This window comes from Scardinius erythrophthalmus (assembly GCF_964197995.2).
Source record: "Scardinius erythrophthalmus genome assembly, chromosome: 13".
Classification (NCBI taxonomy): domain Eukaryota; kingdom Metazoa; phylum Chordata; class Actinopteri; order Cypriniformes; family Leuciscidae; genus Scardinius; species Scardinius erythrophthalmus.
The window spans coordinates 11629344-11648674 of record NC_138233.1 but is presented as its reverse complement, the minus strand read 5'-3'; the positions used below and the strand labels follow the sequence as shown (position 1 = coordinate 11648674).

Below are 19331 nucleotides of genomic sequence, written 5' to 3'. Positions count from 1 at the left end.
TTGACTCGCTCATGTGTAATCAATACTGTGTCGGCATTATACATCGAGGTCGGCCTGCGGGGATTCATACACTCGCGCAGAGCCACCAACCACATCGTTCACACGGAGGAAACAATGTGCATAAGGGTGAAAGTCGGAGCTTATCTTTGCATTAAGCATGATTATTTCCCCATAACTGCTGTGAATGGCATTACCTTTTAAAACACTTAAACTTTGGAGATTGAGATCAATGCCTTACTAACAATGATCAAATACCTTTAAAATGGGTCTTATGGCAATCAAGCAGCTTAGCAAAGCATAACCAAAAAATATCACACAATTAACTCCAGAATAATTCCCAAAAGCATTTTAGAGCAGAATAAATAACTACAATAAAACACCTCCATTAGAAAGAAATGATCCCTGATGGCCACAGCATTTGTGCTAAAAATAACAATGATGGCCATTACCCACAAATGACAGATATGCCATTATTAATCTTTGCGCGATATTTGTCACAGAGGATCTATTGATAAATATATTAGCATGAGAGAACAGCACATTATGCCAGTAACGAGCAGATTCCCCTCCTTATTACGTTCTGCCTGTTCACTGGTGCAGTTTGTAGTGAAGATGTGACCTCTAACCGTTCCTCAGCAATCTGATTCAATCTCTCACAGACTGCGAATCAATCTCCCACAATTCACCTGTGCTACAATCCCTACGCCAAGCGATTCTCATTCTCCACTCTCACTTCATCAAGAAGACAGGGGGAGCAGAGTAACGCTTTCAAGAATAGTGATGGAGCTCGAGTTAATCTTCAAAAAAGTCCTTAGTCAACTTCTTTTTCTTTGAGTTAATGTATCTTCGCAATCTAAAAGACTTTTGTGAAAAATATTGCCACTGCATCAGCAATTGATGAGGAATGTAAAAAAAGACTCGGGGAACACGGAGCTCCGCTACAGAATGAAAGCAGAAGGGAGTGGTTTGGAAGAAATAAGCCCAGTCTTTTCCAATAACACAGTGTACTGACACAATATCACCGAGCAGGGAGAATAAAGAACTTTGGGAATAAGAGGTTCTTTCAGAGGAGTCCCTCTAAGTCTGTTTCATATTTTTGATGTTTGGAACATTATTTATCTTACATTTTAGACTCAACATGCAACCAAATACCATAGCATTTTGTATGTTTATGCTAAACTACTATTCATAACATTCTCAAAACCATAAAAAAAAAGAGAAAAGGCAAGATTTACTAAACAGGGCAAATTAGGGTAAGAGCGACCCCCCTTAACTAACATGCACTTTGACCGAAACGCTACGTTCTCGACAGCAGAGTCCCATTTCAAGCTGCCAGTGGGAGATAAAGCAGTGGTACGAGTTGACTGCCACGGTGTAACAGGTGAAGGCCAGTGTTGGACTCTAATTAGGTCTCCAACACAACGGAAAACTAATCAAGACAAATGCCTGGGGTGCGCATTTCAGCTTTGCCTCTCTGAATCATTCATGGACCTATCAAAGCATTCATGAGTTGAGAATGCAACTCTGCGTCTATCGCGGTAATGCTCTGTTATGCAAATACCCCTGGTGGTCCTGCATGATTAAAAGACCGAACATGATTTAATTATGACAATTATGAAGACTCAATAAGTGAATTTTCTATACTACTGAAGGAGTTGTTGAAGTAACCTTTACTTTCTACATAGTGTGTAGTGTGTATATGGAAAGTTTGGAAGGTCATGCTACCTTACAGATGAGTGCACTACCTTATTTTGCTGGTATTGCTTTCTTTAAACTTTAATACAAACTCCTACAGTCTTTTGGATATTGAGGTTAATGCCCTCAGGTATAGGGCAACACCTCAGAGAGTGGCTGATGCTGAAATAGACTCTGGAAAATACATTTGATGAAAGAAGGAAAAAGAAAATAGCTGCTAATTTCTGCCTTAGAGCGGCAATATGGAGTGTAAGGTTAAAAAGTCAGAGAAAACGTCTTTGCACACACAGTGTTCAAGTTGATTATTAATTACATTAAATTAATAAGAAAAAGAAAAATACGCAAGACAATGCACTAAAATTTGATCTGAATTTTTTTGAAGTCGGCATGAAACAGAAATTATACACAGTTGGTGTCAGAAAGTATCTAGTGTTTTTGAAATGGTCTCTTATGCGCACTCCTTATTTGTATATATGCATTTACTCAATGAACAAAACATTAAAAACAGTAATATTGTGAAATATTATTACATCTTTTTGAATATATTTTATTGGCAAAACTCATCATTACTCCATTCTTTAGTGTCACGTGATCCTTCAGAAATCATTCTAATATGTTGATTTGCTGCTCAACAATCATTTCTTATTATTACAAATGTTAAAAACAGTTGTGCTGCTTAAAGGGTTTGTTCACCCCAAAATAAAAACAATTCTGTCATTTACGCTCATGTCATTCCAAACCTGTAAGACTTTTGTTCATCTTCGGAACACAAATGAAGATATTTTAATAAAATCTGTGAGATTTCCATTGTCAGCCTACGCAAATACCACTTCAAAAAGTTTGTAAAGAGATTGTAAAACTAATACATATTAATTAGTTAAGCGGTTTAAATTTCATCCAGAAATAATTAAAAAGAACTTCATTTGTGTATCGAAGATGAAAGTCTTATGGGTTTGGAATGACATGAGGGTGAGGAATAACATAATTTTCATTTTTGGGTGAACTAACCCTTTGTTATTTTTGTGGAAATCATATATACTGTATATATGTTATAGAATAATTTGATGAATAGTTAAACATTTATTTGACACACAAATCTTTTATTAGATTTTCGTTAACTTAATTTAACGAATTCTTGCTGAGTAAAAGTATAAAAAAAATTCTAACTTTTTAATGGTAGTTTATATAAGCCTAAATCGTGTACAATAAGAAAATAAAATAAAAATTCTATATATATATATAGGGTCAATTTAGGTATTTCATGCCGAAAACATGCCATCTTTGTGTTGCTCAAACTCAATATTGTCATCTTTATACAAATATTATGTTTTTGTTAATGGATAGTAAATAAATATTTCATTCAAAAATGATAATTTCTCTCTTAATTTAATCACCCTCATGTCACTCCAAATCCAACGAATGGAGACCAGAGGTTTCAGACTGAGTCTATGTGACTTATATGCTTATATGTTCTAACATTTCTAAAGTAGGCTAATAAAAAAAAAAATCCCTGTGTGAGAAACAGACCACAATAGACTGAAGCCTGCTGTGTAAATGGCGGCTGAGAGTACTGAACAAATTGTTTAGAAAAGTTTTCTGAACTAGGATTTTTTTCCTTTCTGAACAACTATTCATAACAAAAATTTAAAAGGGTTAAAAGCAAGGAAATGGCCGCATACTGTTCAGCATTTCTTTAGATCAGAGCTGCCCACACTTAATTTAAAAACTCAGCCAGTGAAACACTGAATGGCAGAGGTGAGCATGATCATTGGCATATCCCAGCATGCAACAGCGAAGAGATGCCTACATTGTTTTGATGGGCCTAGTGTGTGACAGAGCAGAACACAAAATTACAGGGTGTGAAATGATAATTCTGACAAGCTCTCTATACAGTAGAGCATAAACTTTCTGATCCGAAAAAAAATCAGACAAATGGACAAAGTAACCCTCCCATTTGGCTTTTGGCACGACACTTGTTAACATATGAGAGTTTTGTGTTTGACTGAGGAAAAGTGGGTACTCAGACACATTTTGTTTCTCTCTGCATCTGTTCCTTTATTTCCATTCCCCATCTCTCACGATAACACCAGAGCAAACATGGAATCCCATAATCCAACAAGAACACAGCTGCATGAGACCGCAGAGAGATCAGCACTACTGTTGTTTGTATGTATGCAGCAGGTGGCGTTTATCCGACAGCCTTAAATACTTGTCCAGTAATTTTCCCCTTGACAAGACAGCAAAGGCATATTGTCTCTTTTCTTATAGATGATGAGCACTATCACACCTGAGCGCTTCGCATCACACCAGCCTCAAATCACTCGCCTGTTTGAATCCTCCTCCCATAGCACATATCTGCTGACATTCTCATGGCATATATATCTTCTGGGACAGGAGATGTACTCAAGTATTTGATGATAGCAGTATAACTTGCGACAGTATTTGCTGTCTTAAGTATTAATTGAATTAGGGTTTTTGCACCGATTTACAAGGGAGATTTATGGTGTGGGACAGTTATTTTAAGCGTAAAGGTGAAGTGTGTAATTTCAGTGCAACAAGCCGTACTAAAAGGAAGTGCAAAAATAATGATAATTTCCAAACTGGTTTCACAAAATAGTACTTAGTGTCTTTTATAAGGGTACAATGCAAACTCTGATTAGAAACTAAGGGAATATATATATATATATATATATATATATATATATATATATACATATACATATAAATGTACTGTACACATACACGAATGCACGCACGCATATTATATTCATATATATATATATATATATATATATATATATATATATATATTAAAATAATACTTTTATTTTAAAGGGAATATGAGATGACGAATGTACTGTAGCTACTTCAGACCAACCCATTTTAGATTTGTGTCGGGCACAAGAGTCATTTATCCTGCCGATATAATAGCAACAGCGCCCGAGATCCACCCACAAAGTTACTTGCGTTTCGCGTTTGATACTTGCGTTTCAGATCGTTAAAATAGGGCCCCAAATCTGTATTATTTCCGAAGGATCATGTGATACTGAAGACTGGAGTGATGGCTGCTGAAAATTCAGCCTTGCTATTGCACTAATAAAAAAAAAAGTATTTTTTTTTTTAAAGAAAATGTAATATTTCACAATATTACTGTTATCACTGTATTGCTGATCAAACAAATGCAGCCTTGGTGTTAAGAGACTTTTTCAAAAACATTCAAAAATCTTATCGACCCCAAACTTTAGTACAGTAGTCTATATGCAAAAATATATTACCTTTGTTTTTACTTCTGGAATCCTATTTGTTAAGCCAGACATGTTGTGCCGATTATATAAACAACAATATTTGAAAGTGACACCGGGCCAGAGTGTTCAGCAACACAGTTTGTGGAAAGTACGACAACGAAAAAATAACGAAAAAAAAAAAAAAAATCACACTTTAATACCATTTGAAACAAAATTGGAAGATAGTGTACTACCATTGTAGTGGACTTTTACCCAGTGGCCCTTGAAGATTAGAATTTTTTTTAAAGACATCCAATTTCATGATCTCTAGAGCACCGTGGCTGGGCTGAGGGATTCTGTCTGACCTTTAAATCTTGAGGAGAGAGAGGGATGGGACCAAGATCATTATCTCCCCTCTGAGTGTGGTGTGTTTTCACCCGCTGACCTGTAGAACTGCACTGACCCCAACTACTGATAGCTGACCACCAACCTCACCTTGTTTTGCCCTTTAGATGTACGATTACTTTTATCACACGCCCCCTGCAACCTTTCAGAAGCTGTAATACTTACTGTACATTCAAAAGCCAACACACAACTTTGCTATAAGTTCTAGCTATTACTGTTCTGTATCAATGGTCATCTTGTATAGCCAGGCACCAATGAAAGCTGATTTCTGTATTTTCAGGCATATAATGTACAGTATAGAAAACATATCTCCCATAAATAAGTTGGACAAATTCATTGCACAAAACTGAGGCAGCATATTAAAGGATTATTGATATCCATAAAAAAAAAGATTTTACATGTAGTGATTGGGCACAATATGGAAATGTATTTGCCAGGCTGGTGCGTTCTGTGGAAGCAGGGAGCCGTGTATCATCCCAGGCTTATGAGTTCAGACCTGCCGTTCCAGGACTAATGCAAGAGGAAATCCCAGCTGACAGTGCAGGATTGTTCCTCTCATTCACAATGAAAGCAATAGCACAGACTATCAAATCCAACTATTTAGCCTGGTTTCAACACAAGAGACGAATCAGAACTATTAAAAGAACAGTTAACCCAAAATGAAAACATTTGCTCACTTTCATGTTGATCAAAACCTGTATGACGTTCTTTCTAATAATGTCGTCAAATGCTCTTTTCTATGCAATTAATAATGTAATGAAGATGGGGCTGGAGCTTTTAAGGATGCAAAAGCACCAACTCTGTGTCCAAAGTGAAAATGTATTCTAGAATACAAATTATTTGTGACACCTATGAGAATATTCTCACATGCAGAGATCATAGTCTGCTTGAGGAGAAACTGTGTAATGAGATGGTCTAGAGCGAGTGTTGATCCAGACAGCTGGAGGAGTTCATCTGACGGAGCAGAGATCAAAGGGTCTGGATGAACTGACTCCAGATCAGAGGGCATGCTGTAGTGAATCTGAAAAAAATACTGTCATCCTTTATGCATGCAGGGAAAACACAGGCAGCACTGGCTCTGGTTGTATGACCTGTAAGGAAACTCTGGCCTTCTGTTTGTACAGGGCATTGAGCGGTCACATCTCGCTAAACTACAATACCCAGAACTCTGAACTATGCATCTGAACTCCTTTTTGAACAAAACTATTTCCTTTTTTGAGGAAACATGACCGATGACTGTATGGTGACCTGTGAGGTTCCTTTGCAAACTTCACTGTCCACAACGTCATTGCTTACAATACAATGAACCACCTGACTGTATCAACAAGCACATAAAAACACATACTCAACCATTCAAAAGTTTAGGGTCAGTAAGAATAAAAAAAAAATAAAAAAAATAAATTAAAACTTTTATTCAGCAAGGACACATGAAATTGGTCAAAAGTGACAGTAAAGACATTTGTAATGTTATAAACCATTTCTATTAGAATTAAAAGCTGTTCTTTTGAACTTTCAGTTAATCAAATAAATCCTGAAAAAAATGTATTTAACATTGATAATAATGAGAAATTTTTCTTGGGCACCAAATCAGCATATTAGAATGATTTCTGAAGGATCATGTGACACTGAAGACTGGAGTAATGATGCTGAAAATTCAGTTTTGCCATCATAGAAATAAATTACATTATAAATTATATTCAAATAGAAAAGTTCTTTTAATATTTTACAGATACTGTTTTTACTGCATTTTTGTAAAAATAAATGCAGCCTTAATTCTTTATCAAAAACAAAACAAAACAAAATCTTACCAATCTTTTATTTTTTAATGGTAGTGTACTAAGGGTTTCATCAACTGGTTAACTATTAGAGTTCTTTTGTTCAACTAGTTGTGGTTGTTTAAAGGTGCTCTAAGCGATGTCACGCGTTTTTTAGGCTGAAACATTTTTTGTCACATACAGCAAACATCTCCTCACTATCCGCTAGCTGCCTGTCCCCTGAACACACTGTAAAAAAGCGCGGTCTCTGTAGACAGCCCAGGCTCCACAAACGGCAACAAAAACAAACTGGGCCAGCCTGGACCACGAAACATAACAAACAGTGTTCCAGCCAATAACCAACATGATTTGGGGTGGGGGTTGGGGGGGTTAGTGTGCGTGCACATGAAGGGGGGTGTGGGGAGTGGAGGAGAAAGAAGCATGAAGAGGGAAGTTAGCTAGAGGAGAGATGTCCGAGACAACGACAACGACTAACGTTAGAATTATATTCTTTTGAATTTTGATATTCCAATGAACAAATAACAAAGAAGAGGGGAAAGGAGAAGGAACGCGCGAAGTCCCGAATTTACATCGGAAAAGCCTGTTTCAGGAAACACGGAAGGGAGGGGGAGGGGATGGGATGAGGAGGAGGGAGGGTCGAGCTAGCCTCCGTTTTGTTTGACAATACTTTGAATGTCAACAAGATGTGACGTCACCCAACATCGCTTAGAGCACCCTTAATCAATGGTGACAGCAAGAGGAAAATCTAAAAATGATATTGAAACATTCAATAAAATTTTGTTTTCAGTGTTCCCAAAGTAACACTCCCAAGTACAATCCCAAGTGCATTTTGACTTAGCAGAGTATACAACAAAAACTTGCATCAACAAAACAAGCAGCACTCATTTCAAAAGACAAAAACAAGCAATTTCCTATCCTACAAAGGTAAAATGGATTAAATGAAGAATAAAATAATAATTCATTTAATTAATTTCAAATTGTTATAACTTTTAGATTAAAATAATAAAAATAATTTACTGAACAAAAGAATAATTCTAATTATGAGTTAATGGCTTGCTAAATCTGTATTCAAAGTTCAATTCGAAATTCCTTCAGATAATCTTATATAACAAATCTTATTTTTCATTTCAATGCATAGCACCATAAACCTACTGACAAATATTGAAAAATCAGGCTGCTGGGACTCTTCTTACATTATTTTATCTCCTTCTGGTACTATTATTATCTGAAGTTATCTGAAGTTTATAAACTATTAATGTTCAGTCTGATGAATAATGCAAAGAAACAGGAAGTGAAGTTCCATCATAGGGAGGGATGGACAGCACATCATGACTTATACATACACGTTTTCCGAGCAGAGTCCTCCACGAATAGAGAGGAGATGTCCTCGTCCACACCCGCCTCGTTGCGGGCGATGCAGGTATAGGCGCCGGTGTCCTCGAAGTGAACGTTACTGATGTGCACCTCGCTCCCGTTAGCTGGAAAGGAAAGAAAGAACGAAGGAAGGACTGAAGTGAACTTTTCCTCCATCACCTCTCTAAATCACTTGTGAAAGAAACGGCTCCATTTATGCAAGTTCCTCTAATGGGATCATGAAAATGTGTTTGATAACGGCTGAAACATTTATAGTGTTCTCAAGTTGTCATGTTAGCTTTAGCTGACTTGAGGAAGGTTTGTTGATGAGAGGCCCCACAGGGGGAATTTGTGGGATTGAGTAAAGATCTAGATTATGACAAACACGTCAATCACTGCTACAGTGGAACCAGCAGGCATCACGGCTATATAAAGCTCCTTCAGAACGACAAGATCAATGTGTGCTTGTGTAAAGATACAGGCACTTTTTTTTCAGTGTGAAATCAGCTAGTGCAAAGGCTTTTGTTGAGAACAGAGGACACTACTGACATTAGGGTTGGGAATTCCCTGAATTCCAGAACTGGTTGCATTGATAAAATCTTTTTTCTGTTAACGGTTCTCACACATGCATTCTTCCGTTTATGCAGAATACTATACTAAAACAGTCTGCCAGAGTTTCCTTCACTACTTATTCAACACCACATTAACTGTTACTGAACCCATAAAGTCAAACAGATCAGTCTGATTATGGAATGGATAGCCGCCCCTTTAACTGTCATGCCGAACACTGCTAAGAATGGTAAGGAACAGTTCCAGTTATATTTTGGCCTGGTAGAATGCAAGTAGTGACCTCGCCACTCAGGATTGGTCGCTTGTCTGTTGCCTGGCTAACAGTTTCTCTACAGCAAAGTGCACAATTTGAGCGTAGTAAACACAAGTTAATAGTACAATTAAAAGAAATACCCAATCATCTTCCACAACGCGGTCGCTATTTACATCTCATACCGTCTGTAAAGTCTTGCCTTACAAAGGCAACGACTGACACATTTGTATTACATTCCAAAGAGGTTTGTTATCAGCCCCACAGTGGAACATGGACCATATCTGTTCAGGCTTGGCCAGGTCGGCACAAAATGGATTGGTTAAAGGGTTAGTTCACCCAAAAATTAAAATTCTGTCAGTAATTACTCACCCTCATGTTGTTCCAACCGCGTAAGACCTTCGTTCATCTTCGGAACACAAATTAAGATATTTTTGATGAAATCTGAGCCATGTTTCACTCCTCCATAGGCTTCTATGTGACCGAAACTTGCTGGCCCAGAAAAGTTATTAAAGAGATCGTTAATATAGTCCAAGTGACTCCAGTGGCTCAATCTTAAGTATATCAAGCGACGAGAATACTTTCTGTGCGCAAAAACAAATAAAAATAACGACTTTATTCCACTTTTCATTTCCTTCTCTCTGGGCCTCTAGTTGGTTCGCGTAGTCTTTTTGCGCACAATGCGTAGCGCGTCTGTGTTACACGTCACCACGTAGGCTCACTATTGGCCGACGCCGGTCATGTGTGTGTTGCGTGATGACGTGCAACACAGACGCGCAGCGCAAAAACACTACGAGGCCCAGAGAGAAGGAAATGAAAAGTGGAATAAAGTCGTTATTTTTGTTTGTTTTTGCGCACAAAAAGTATTCTCGTCGCATGATAAACTTAATGTAGTGCCACTGTAGTTACTTGGACTATTTTAACGATGTTTTAATAACTATTCTGGGCCGGTGAGTTTCGGTCACACTGGAAGCCTATGTAGGAGTCAAAATTCTGTCAGATTTCATCAAAAATATCTTAACCTGTTAAGCTGCAACGCCACTTTTGAAAAATCCCCAGAAATGACATACCCAAACTAAAACAGATACAGTTCATGAACCCTTTGTACTAAAAGCACAAGTATGATCTCGTTTGAAAGCTGACACCTGGCAGTTTATTGTAAATGTAGAATTAATTATTGTCGTAATGACAAAAAATGTTATAAATAGCTTCAAAGTTTTGTAAAGTTATTAGAAATTATTTTTTATGAAACATCCTCATGAAAATAAAATTGAAATTGGCACTGGAGCAATCTAGAAATGCACTACAGCTAAAGCCACATGTCTAAACATTTTATGTTTAAAATCTGAAGATAATAAGCCCAAAACTCTGTATTTAGTTAAATGTTTTTCAAGACCATGTCATGTGACTAACAGTTAGGGCTAGCTAGCATGTTAGCTTAGCACACCATCAATACATGACAATATATGAGATTAAAACCATATTTATGCTCAAAACGTACTTTATAACTCAAGCCGAATGTTTTAAATAATCTTCTATGATCTAATTTAGCTTCAGATAAAAAAAACAGACAGAAAATATATTATTTGATAGTATTATGCACAATGATGAAGTCTATATAGATTAGCATTACATTAATAATATAATCTATTATTATAAAAATACCTGGCATGGCTTGAAGAACACAGGCAAATCAGATATCATTGCAATCATGTTTATTGTCTTCAAAACATCTTTTATCTGCATGATTACAGCCGATCTCTGTTAGCTGTGTGTGTGTTCGAGGCTTCCTGGAATGTCACATGATCATGGCTCTTCTTCATGTGCCATATATGGACTATATTACTGTGCATATAGCGCACTCAGGCTATTGGTATGAATTGAAAACACTGTGAATTAGAATACCAAACGCTCATAAAGATTACATTGACGCATTTGGGTATAAATTCAATAAATATTATTCCTGTCTATAGAAATATGATGTGAATCTAAAAGAATCTATCAATATTTCTCCAAATCTGCACATTTTTGAGCTAAAGCCCTGAGGGACGTTGTTTTGTGTATCGCTGTCATGACGACAGCACATAGTTTTTTATGAATGGGAGCGGCTGACGCGCATAATTCATATTAAAGGTATCGACTCATTTTTTCATTTCATAACTCCTGACACAAATTAAGACATAACTGTCACTATGAGTTTCTCAGAATACAATAGTGGTCAAATACTGAAACTTGAGTCTTATATCTTTTTAATGATGTATAGTTTGTCAAGTCATAACATTAAATCTGATAGTAATTTTGAATTAAATAAATAAAAAACGCTTCAGTGCGCCGACGCACTGGTGAAGCTTAACAGGTTAATTTGTGTTCCGAAGATGAACGAAAGACTTACATGGTTGGAACAACATGAGGGTGAGTAATTACTGACAGAATTTTCATTTTTGGGTGAACTAACCCTTTAAGCAATGAGAATGGTTTGGCTCGATGGTGAAAAAGTGGCTAATGACTCTTTTGAGATTTTTATCTCATCATTTGGCAGTGGAATTGCATTTTCCCACAAACATTATTCCTTAATGGCACTAAAATATTCTTTAAATGGAAGGAACCAGAATGAAAATGGTTTAATTCTTTAAGATGGACATTCCTGTGCCATTTGCAGCATTACAATCATAAATCATAACAAGAATCAGAAATGTCCAATGGTTATTTGTTTGTACCCTGAAGTGTGAGTTGTTTGGAGAGTTTCGTGGTGATGTCCATGCCGTTCTTCAGCCATGAGAGTTGTGGGTCGGGGATGCCCTCAGCGTAGCACCGCAGACTGGCTGTGACCCCCGGCTCGCGTGCCTGGCTCTCTGGGTACACTCGGATAACAGGGGGCACTATGAAGAAAAAAGAAAAAAAAAAACACAGGAAAGGACTAAGTGTAAGCAAAGATAATGAATGAACAAACAGTCAACATCCTGGGCTGTGTTTCCCCAAAGCAATTGTGAGCCAAGTTGATCCTAGAGACCATTGATGGCAATGGTTTTATAATCTGCCTATGTATTCGATGCTTTTGGCAAACACAACCCTAACTGGTAAGAATGGTGAAATAAGAGGTTTTTTCATTCTTCAAGAAAGTACATATATTTTTGCTTATTTACTTTATTTAGAACTCTATAAGTGAGGAAACGGGAGAAATGAGAGGAAATGTTTGGACAGTGCTGGCAGGGTGACCAATTTTGTAGCACGCAAGGGGGTTGATTTAATGAAATGCTTAGCTTCAAGGCACAGAGAGTGGAATCAGAGCATTAAGCTCCCTGGGACTGTGGCGTTCAACTCACGATTGAAAAGCAGAAATCATTTAGTGTAAAAATCGCGAGCTCAGGTCCTTGTGGTGTTCCAAGATCAGCTCATTGCTAATGAGCAGATTTTCATAAACAGTAAAATGTGTGAAAACAAAGCCATGAAGCATGAAGGAAATGTATGAAACATAATCATATCTGAAGTGTAATACTGAGTTTGAGAAAGAAGTTTAAAAATCAACATTTTACCCTATTTCAATATTAATATTACAAGAAAAGTGCTGCTTTGTATTCTGAAAAGTGTTATGAAGCCATTAAAATAGATTTGTGTGAGGAACAAACCGAAACGTTATTATTTCCTGAAGTCATAATTCTTCAAATATATTCCATCAAAACTCTGTAATGTACTTAAAAATGTATATGGATGTTGGTCAACATAATTTTTACAGCTTGACAGATCTGGTTTCCTTTCACTTTTAAATATATGGAAAACATATAATGTAAATATAAATTGCAAGGACAATCTTCAAAAGCACTAATTTTGAAAAAAAAAACAACAGGATAAAGCAGATGCTTCCTTAAATTCAACATTCAATCTTGAATGTCAGTTAAATGCTCTTAAATACTTGATTCTAATTGGTCATTAAGTCAGTGTGAATATGCTGGTATATTTAATACTTTAATTATATGGAGAAAAATACCAAGGATAATCTTCAAAACCCTCATATTGGGGGAAAAAACTACCGCATAAAAGTTTGCAAAAAAACAAACAAACAAAAAAACATGACAGTATAAATTTTTGGGTGAATTATCCCTTTATTCATCCTTTTTTAAATTATAATTATTATAGCTAGATAATTACATTAGAAAAACCAAGTGACAGAATTGTGGTTAAATGAACTAGAACATAACCAGCACTCTCTCGTTCTTATTCTTTACTAAGCTTAACCTAGAAATGATATAAAATCCCCACGAAATGACTTTTCTTTCTCTGTGTGTGTGTGTGTGTACCTTTATCTGTCTTTGTGTGTATTTTATTACCTGGGGATCGACTTGAGATTGTCCCCTGTGTGAAACACATCAAAGCTGACAGCTCTATCACAAAATTCTCATGGCCCCTCATCTCCTCCAATCTCACTCCTTTTCTTTGTTTTCCTCAGTGTTGATTTTCTGTGAGAATAAGCAAGTGTTTTGGCTCGGTGGTGTGTAAGTCCGCCATCACTGGACCGGATAAATTCTCTGTGTGTATTTGTTTCTCCGTGAAATTGAGAGTCAGATTTATTAGTTTATGTTTGTCTTGTCTCTTGGTGTGCGGACGTGTCCATTACATGCGGCACAGAGAATTGTGTGTTTTTCTAGTGCTTTTGTATGTGTGTCTGTTCTGATGAGCTTTCAGTGTCCTCGATTAGAGTTTCCTCTCCATTTCACCATCTCAGAGACTCAGCGGGTCTCTGTGAACCTGTCTGACCCCTTTCATTTTCACAGCTAACACTGCTCTTAAACAAATAACGAAAAATGACACCCACTCACACAATGTATACATACAGAGATGGTAATTAATGTTTGTCTTTTTTTTGCCTGATTTTTTAACCTTGGTTAACCATCAAGCGAAACCCTGCCTTAAAAATAAAGCAACAACCTTATATTTTCATTATTCTAAATGAAAAAGGCGCTATAAAGGACAACAATTTGAAGCCAAAAGGTTAGCCGTCATTTACGTGTGCCGTGCAGGAAATTAATTAAAAATTGTTTGAGAGAAATGTAAATGCTTTAGCTTAAATTAATCTACACAGATGCAGTAATAGTAAAAGCATTAGCAAACTGACTGTGGAATGTAAAAAATGAAATAAAAAAATAAAAGACCAAGCAATATTCCATTGCTCTTGGTCATCAGGAAGCATAATTAGGTAAAGGGGAGCAATAGTGCCCTTGTGGCTCAAAATACAAAAAGGGAACATGTGTCACATCCCTTAATTAATTTCTCATTTTCTCCCAGCTCTGACCACGATTAATTGCTAGGCAACGGGTCCAGAGGCAAATTCAATTGTTTTTCATTCAATTGCATTGTGATGTTATCATTTAGGGCCATTTGATTGCCATGTGTTTCATGTGTCAATGAAAAACAACAAGGAAAAAGGTAGCAGGAGATCAAGGATTGGTGAAAGACTTCACTGCATCAATTTCAGCCGCAGAGAACAAGAAAGATGCAAGAGACACTTTTTTTACCATCATAAAAAAGCTTTTTAATTCTCCCCTTCTTTTTAATCTCTCTGTGTTATGGACCATAAACTGAGTACTCTGTTAACAACAATATTATTTAATCATTTATTATATGATTCTTTATGCATAAATCTGCATTACAAACTCTAATTAATAAAAAATATAATAATTATAATAATTAATGCTGTAATAATTAAGTAAAATGTAATAGCTGAAGAATTATAAAATAAAACATTATTATGCATTATTATTATTATTCATTTTATAAGTCTTGTTTTATAAATACAGAATACGTGTATAGGTATTTTTTTAAATGCATTTCATTTTATATACTATTCATTGCTAAAAAATTTTTTTAATTGAAAATACAGATATAAAACAAAAGAAATAGTAAAGATAACTATAACAACAACTATATTAGCTTCAACAAAAGTGGATGATAACGTTTTGATTGGCTGTCATTGTTTTTATTGTTCATCATCTGAAAAAAATTGTTCTGAAAGTGATTCCAACTATACCGTTTCTCTGTGCCTTTAAAGGTGTGGTGTGGACTCTGCTTTTCTTTTATATTTAGACATTTTTTTTAACTATATTTTTATTATAACCATAGTTATCGTCCTTGGTGTGAGCTTCATCAACATATTTCAGCTATTAATTTTACATACTTGTGGATTAACATATTTCAGCTATTACTTTTCACTTATTTAGTGATTATTAAAGCATGTAACATTTGGTATATAACGTGCCACCTACAGTATAACATGTGAGATGATAATGCTTGTTGTCAAGTACTCACTATCAGTGTTTGCTATGAACATATACATTGCACAAGCTACTGTCCAGTACAGTGCATATTACATTTTGGATTAAATTCATGCTCTCTCGAATACTTGATTCTGACTGCTCATTGCACGAGTGAATATGCTTGTATATTACATACCATTAACCTGCAGGATGTGTGTTTGGAATAGCTGCTCGTAGCCGTCTGCATGGCAGGTGTAGTTGCCCATATGTGTAGTGGTCACCTTGGTAATGTACAGTGATCCATCATCTCCGAAATCCTGTTAAAAATACACAAAATTACATCAACATGACCTTAAAGAGTGAGAGATTATGACACACAAGTGCAAACAACAGCCCAGAGCTGGAAATGCTAGAGTGAACTACTATAACCAACGTTAGTTTGAATGCATACATCTGCAGATAAAAAAGTGGGAATGCAATCAAGCATCCAGATACTGGATTGCAGAGAGAAAAGAGAGCAGCTTGCAGTGAAACTGTTCTGTGACATAGTGAAAAGAAAATACAGAGGGACTGAGAGAGAGAGAGAGAGAGAGAGAGAGAAAGAAAAGGAGAACGGGCACAGTTAAAAAACAAGGTAATCAATAGGAGCAGATTGCAGCGGACATTTGCATCAGCTCTGCTGCAGGCCGTCATTAAAGCGCTACACACACCATTTATTCTCAACACACTGCTTCTGAGAAAAACAACAAATTTAAAGGAACAGTTCATCCAAAAAAATCTGAATTTTGTCATCATTTACTCAACCTCCCTTTCTTCAAATTTTGTGTATGACTTTTTTTTTCTTTTGCAGAACACAAAATATGATTTTTTCAAAATAACATCTGACCCCATCGATATTCATTGTATGGATATATATATATATATATATATATATATATATATATATATATATATATATATATATATATATATATATATATATATATATATATATATATATATATACACAAATGTATCTATATATATATATATATATATATATACAAAAGTATCTTTTGTATTCTACAAGATTAAAGAAAGTACATACAGGCTTTAAATTTCATGCTAGTAAATTATAGAGTTTTTATTTTTGGGTGAACTATCTCTTTAAAAATGAGAGAAAGAGAGAAATATTTATTGATTTATGTATGAGTATTTATGCAGAAGGTATAGTACATGCATCTAAAAATGTGCAAATAATTAGGACTGCCAACTGCTGAAAGAATTACATGATAAACAGATTCAATTGAAATGAAGATAATTCAAAGACTACATTATCAAGTCAGATAATAGCATTAACAGACATTTAATCTACTGTTTCTACAAAGCCACACAGTTCTAACAGAAAAGGGGGCCGGATACATCTAATTCATTATTTATAGAGCTCAGACTAATATTTGAGACCAGTGGCACCAAAAAAGTAACTATATGGTATATGGAATGGCAATATATGGTACATTATACTTATTCTATAAACAAATTTAGTATAAATACAAATGCTCAAAAACTACTAGCTTATAACAAAAATTCATGTAATTTGGCCTATATCATTCCTCCTTTCATAGCCTATATATCTACCTTAATAATATAATAAATTTTTATATGAATATCCCACATTTCTGCCACAATCTCATGATTTCAGTTCAAATATAATATATTTTAATAGACAAGCTGCGGGCCGTAACTGGCCTCTGGACATACCTGTAATAGAACAATCAATGAAGAACGGCAGTTTGGCTGTGTGTTAATATGCACTAATAAGGATGCAAAACTGCTCACTACAGGCCACGACCTTGATTGAGCAAATCAACAAATAAACAAGCCCTTTTCGCCACAACGTGCTCTTAATGAGTGAAAACCGCAGTACAGTATAAAAGTGCTTTATAAAGAGGCAAAACAGAGGAGCCTCTGAATATGAAATGAAATCAGATCGTACCAAGTCATTTGAAAGTCTAATGATAAGAATAGAAAAAAAGAAGAATCGGTGCGTACACCAACAAGCAGCATCAGAGACAACAAAGGCTGAAGAGAAACGGCATCAATGTCCAAACAAAACCCCATGAAGCTAATAAATTCAAACGCCACTGTTTTTACAAGGTCAACCGGCCTTTCCTGACATCCTGATGCTCAGGAACATGAAAGTATTCCTTCAAGGACGATTCAGATGCTTCTGATTAAATATGTAAATTTTGATTTGATTATGCTGCAGAATCCAGATAAAGCCAGAATTATGCTTGTATGTATGCATGTATGCACACAAAACCACAATGAATGTGTACACCAGTATTGTGGAGAATTTAACTAACAGCACTGACGCTGTTAACTTAGCTCAGTTTTCTACTTAATGAGCTACTTTTACCAATGAGTGCCAGTGTAGCATGATGGTACACTGCTGGTTTTATGTGACACTATTTTGTGCATGCAGCTTTAAAAACCTAACAAACTGAGGCAATAATCAACCACGCTCTCAAACCCACACTCTATTCTCTCTCTGAAATTCTGTTGGGAAGTGTGATTCATTTATGGGAATTCATTCAGATGATTTATTTGATTCCCTGATTGATTCTATATGTATACTATAACTGGCATTAGGTTTACATCTATCAGTTTAATCCAAAAATGCATAAATACAAATTTTGTTAGTAACTTGTAGTGCAACTAATTTTTCTAAAGTTTGACTGGTGGCTTGAAGATTCCAAAGCTACAGCTTAAAGCATTTCCCCAACACTGATGTACAGTATACTATATAAGGGATATGACATACAGAAAACCACTGCAAAATATAAGTCAAGGAAATGGCATCATAAAGCTCATGGTAAATGAACAGAGAAATAGGATGTCTTGAAGAGGCATTGAAGAGTGCAAACCATCGGCTCCTTCATTTCCCTTGACTCTGAACTAGCTCAATAGTGCAGGCACCGCAACCCAGTCTTCAGATTTGTGAGTCACCAAGGGTTAATTGTGGTGTTAGAACTGATTAGCTTTAGGGTTTTCAGACTCTAGCAGCTTACAAGCATGCAAACCCCAAAACATGAACCTACCTGAGAGGGGATCTGCAGAAAGAAATCAGTTGAAACAACATTTCAGTTTCAAGAATCATTTTAGGTGCAAAAGAGAAAGTCAACATGCAAAGATAGATGGTTGCTGGTTATCAGATTTCTGTTGCATAGGAAACAGCTGTCACTTTTTAATAATTAGACATCTACTTTAGGCAGTCTTTTTAAAATTTTATCGTTCACCTATATAGGCCATTACAATATTGAACAGTGTGAGACCATATGCTAGCTCAAACGGTTCTTCTTGCTAATCCTTAGTAAAGTTTTCCCCACAGTATCTACTTTAGTCTTTAAATCCTCTTCTTTTGTTTTATGCATTCAGGGAGCCGTTTTATAATGGCCATGCGGTGGACTTAGTAGCGTCCCATGATGCAACGCTCAGCAAGCGCCCTCATTTTATCACATTAACGTGCACTAGATACTTTCTTACATGAAGACGAGATTCACTGATCTTAACGATATTACCTCTAACTATACTTGCATTAATGAGGTTCTATCTGATGGCAGACTAAAAAGTAGACACAAGAAAGAAAGAAAGAAATGCATAAAATAAAATATTTATAAAAATAAAATTCACTGAACTTAACGTAACAATATAACCCCAACTATATTTGGATAATGGGGTTCTATCTGACAGAAGACCAAAACAAAACAAAAACAAATCACACACACACACACACACACACACACACACACACACACACACACACACACAC

General features: G+C 35.9%; 1 protein-coding gene across 1 annotated transcript in view; it reads right to left on the bottom strand.

Annotated features, from left to right (window-relative positions):
* Positions 1-19331, bottom strand: part of fstl5 (follistatin-like 5) — a gene marked incomplete at its 5' end in the record, with an annotated part of 239573 nt that overhangs the window by 17427 nt on the left and 202815 nt on the right. Inside the window, 3 exons of the mRNA XM_081383493.1 lie at positions 8443-8577; positions 11990-12151; positions 15717-15837. Coding sequence (XP_081239619.1) covers positions 8443-8577; positions 11990-12151; positions 15717-15837 — 418 coding nt within the window. The remainder of the gene's footprint in view (positions 1-8442; positions 8578-11989; positions 12152-15716; positions 15838-19331) is intronic.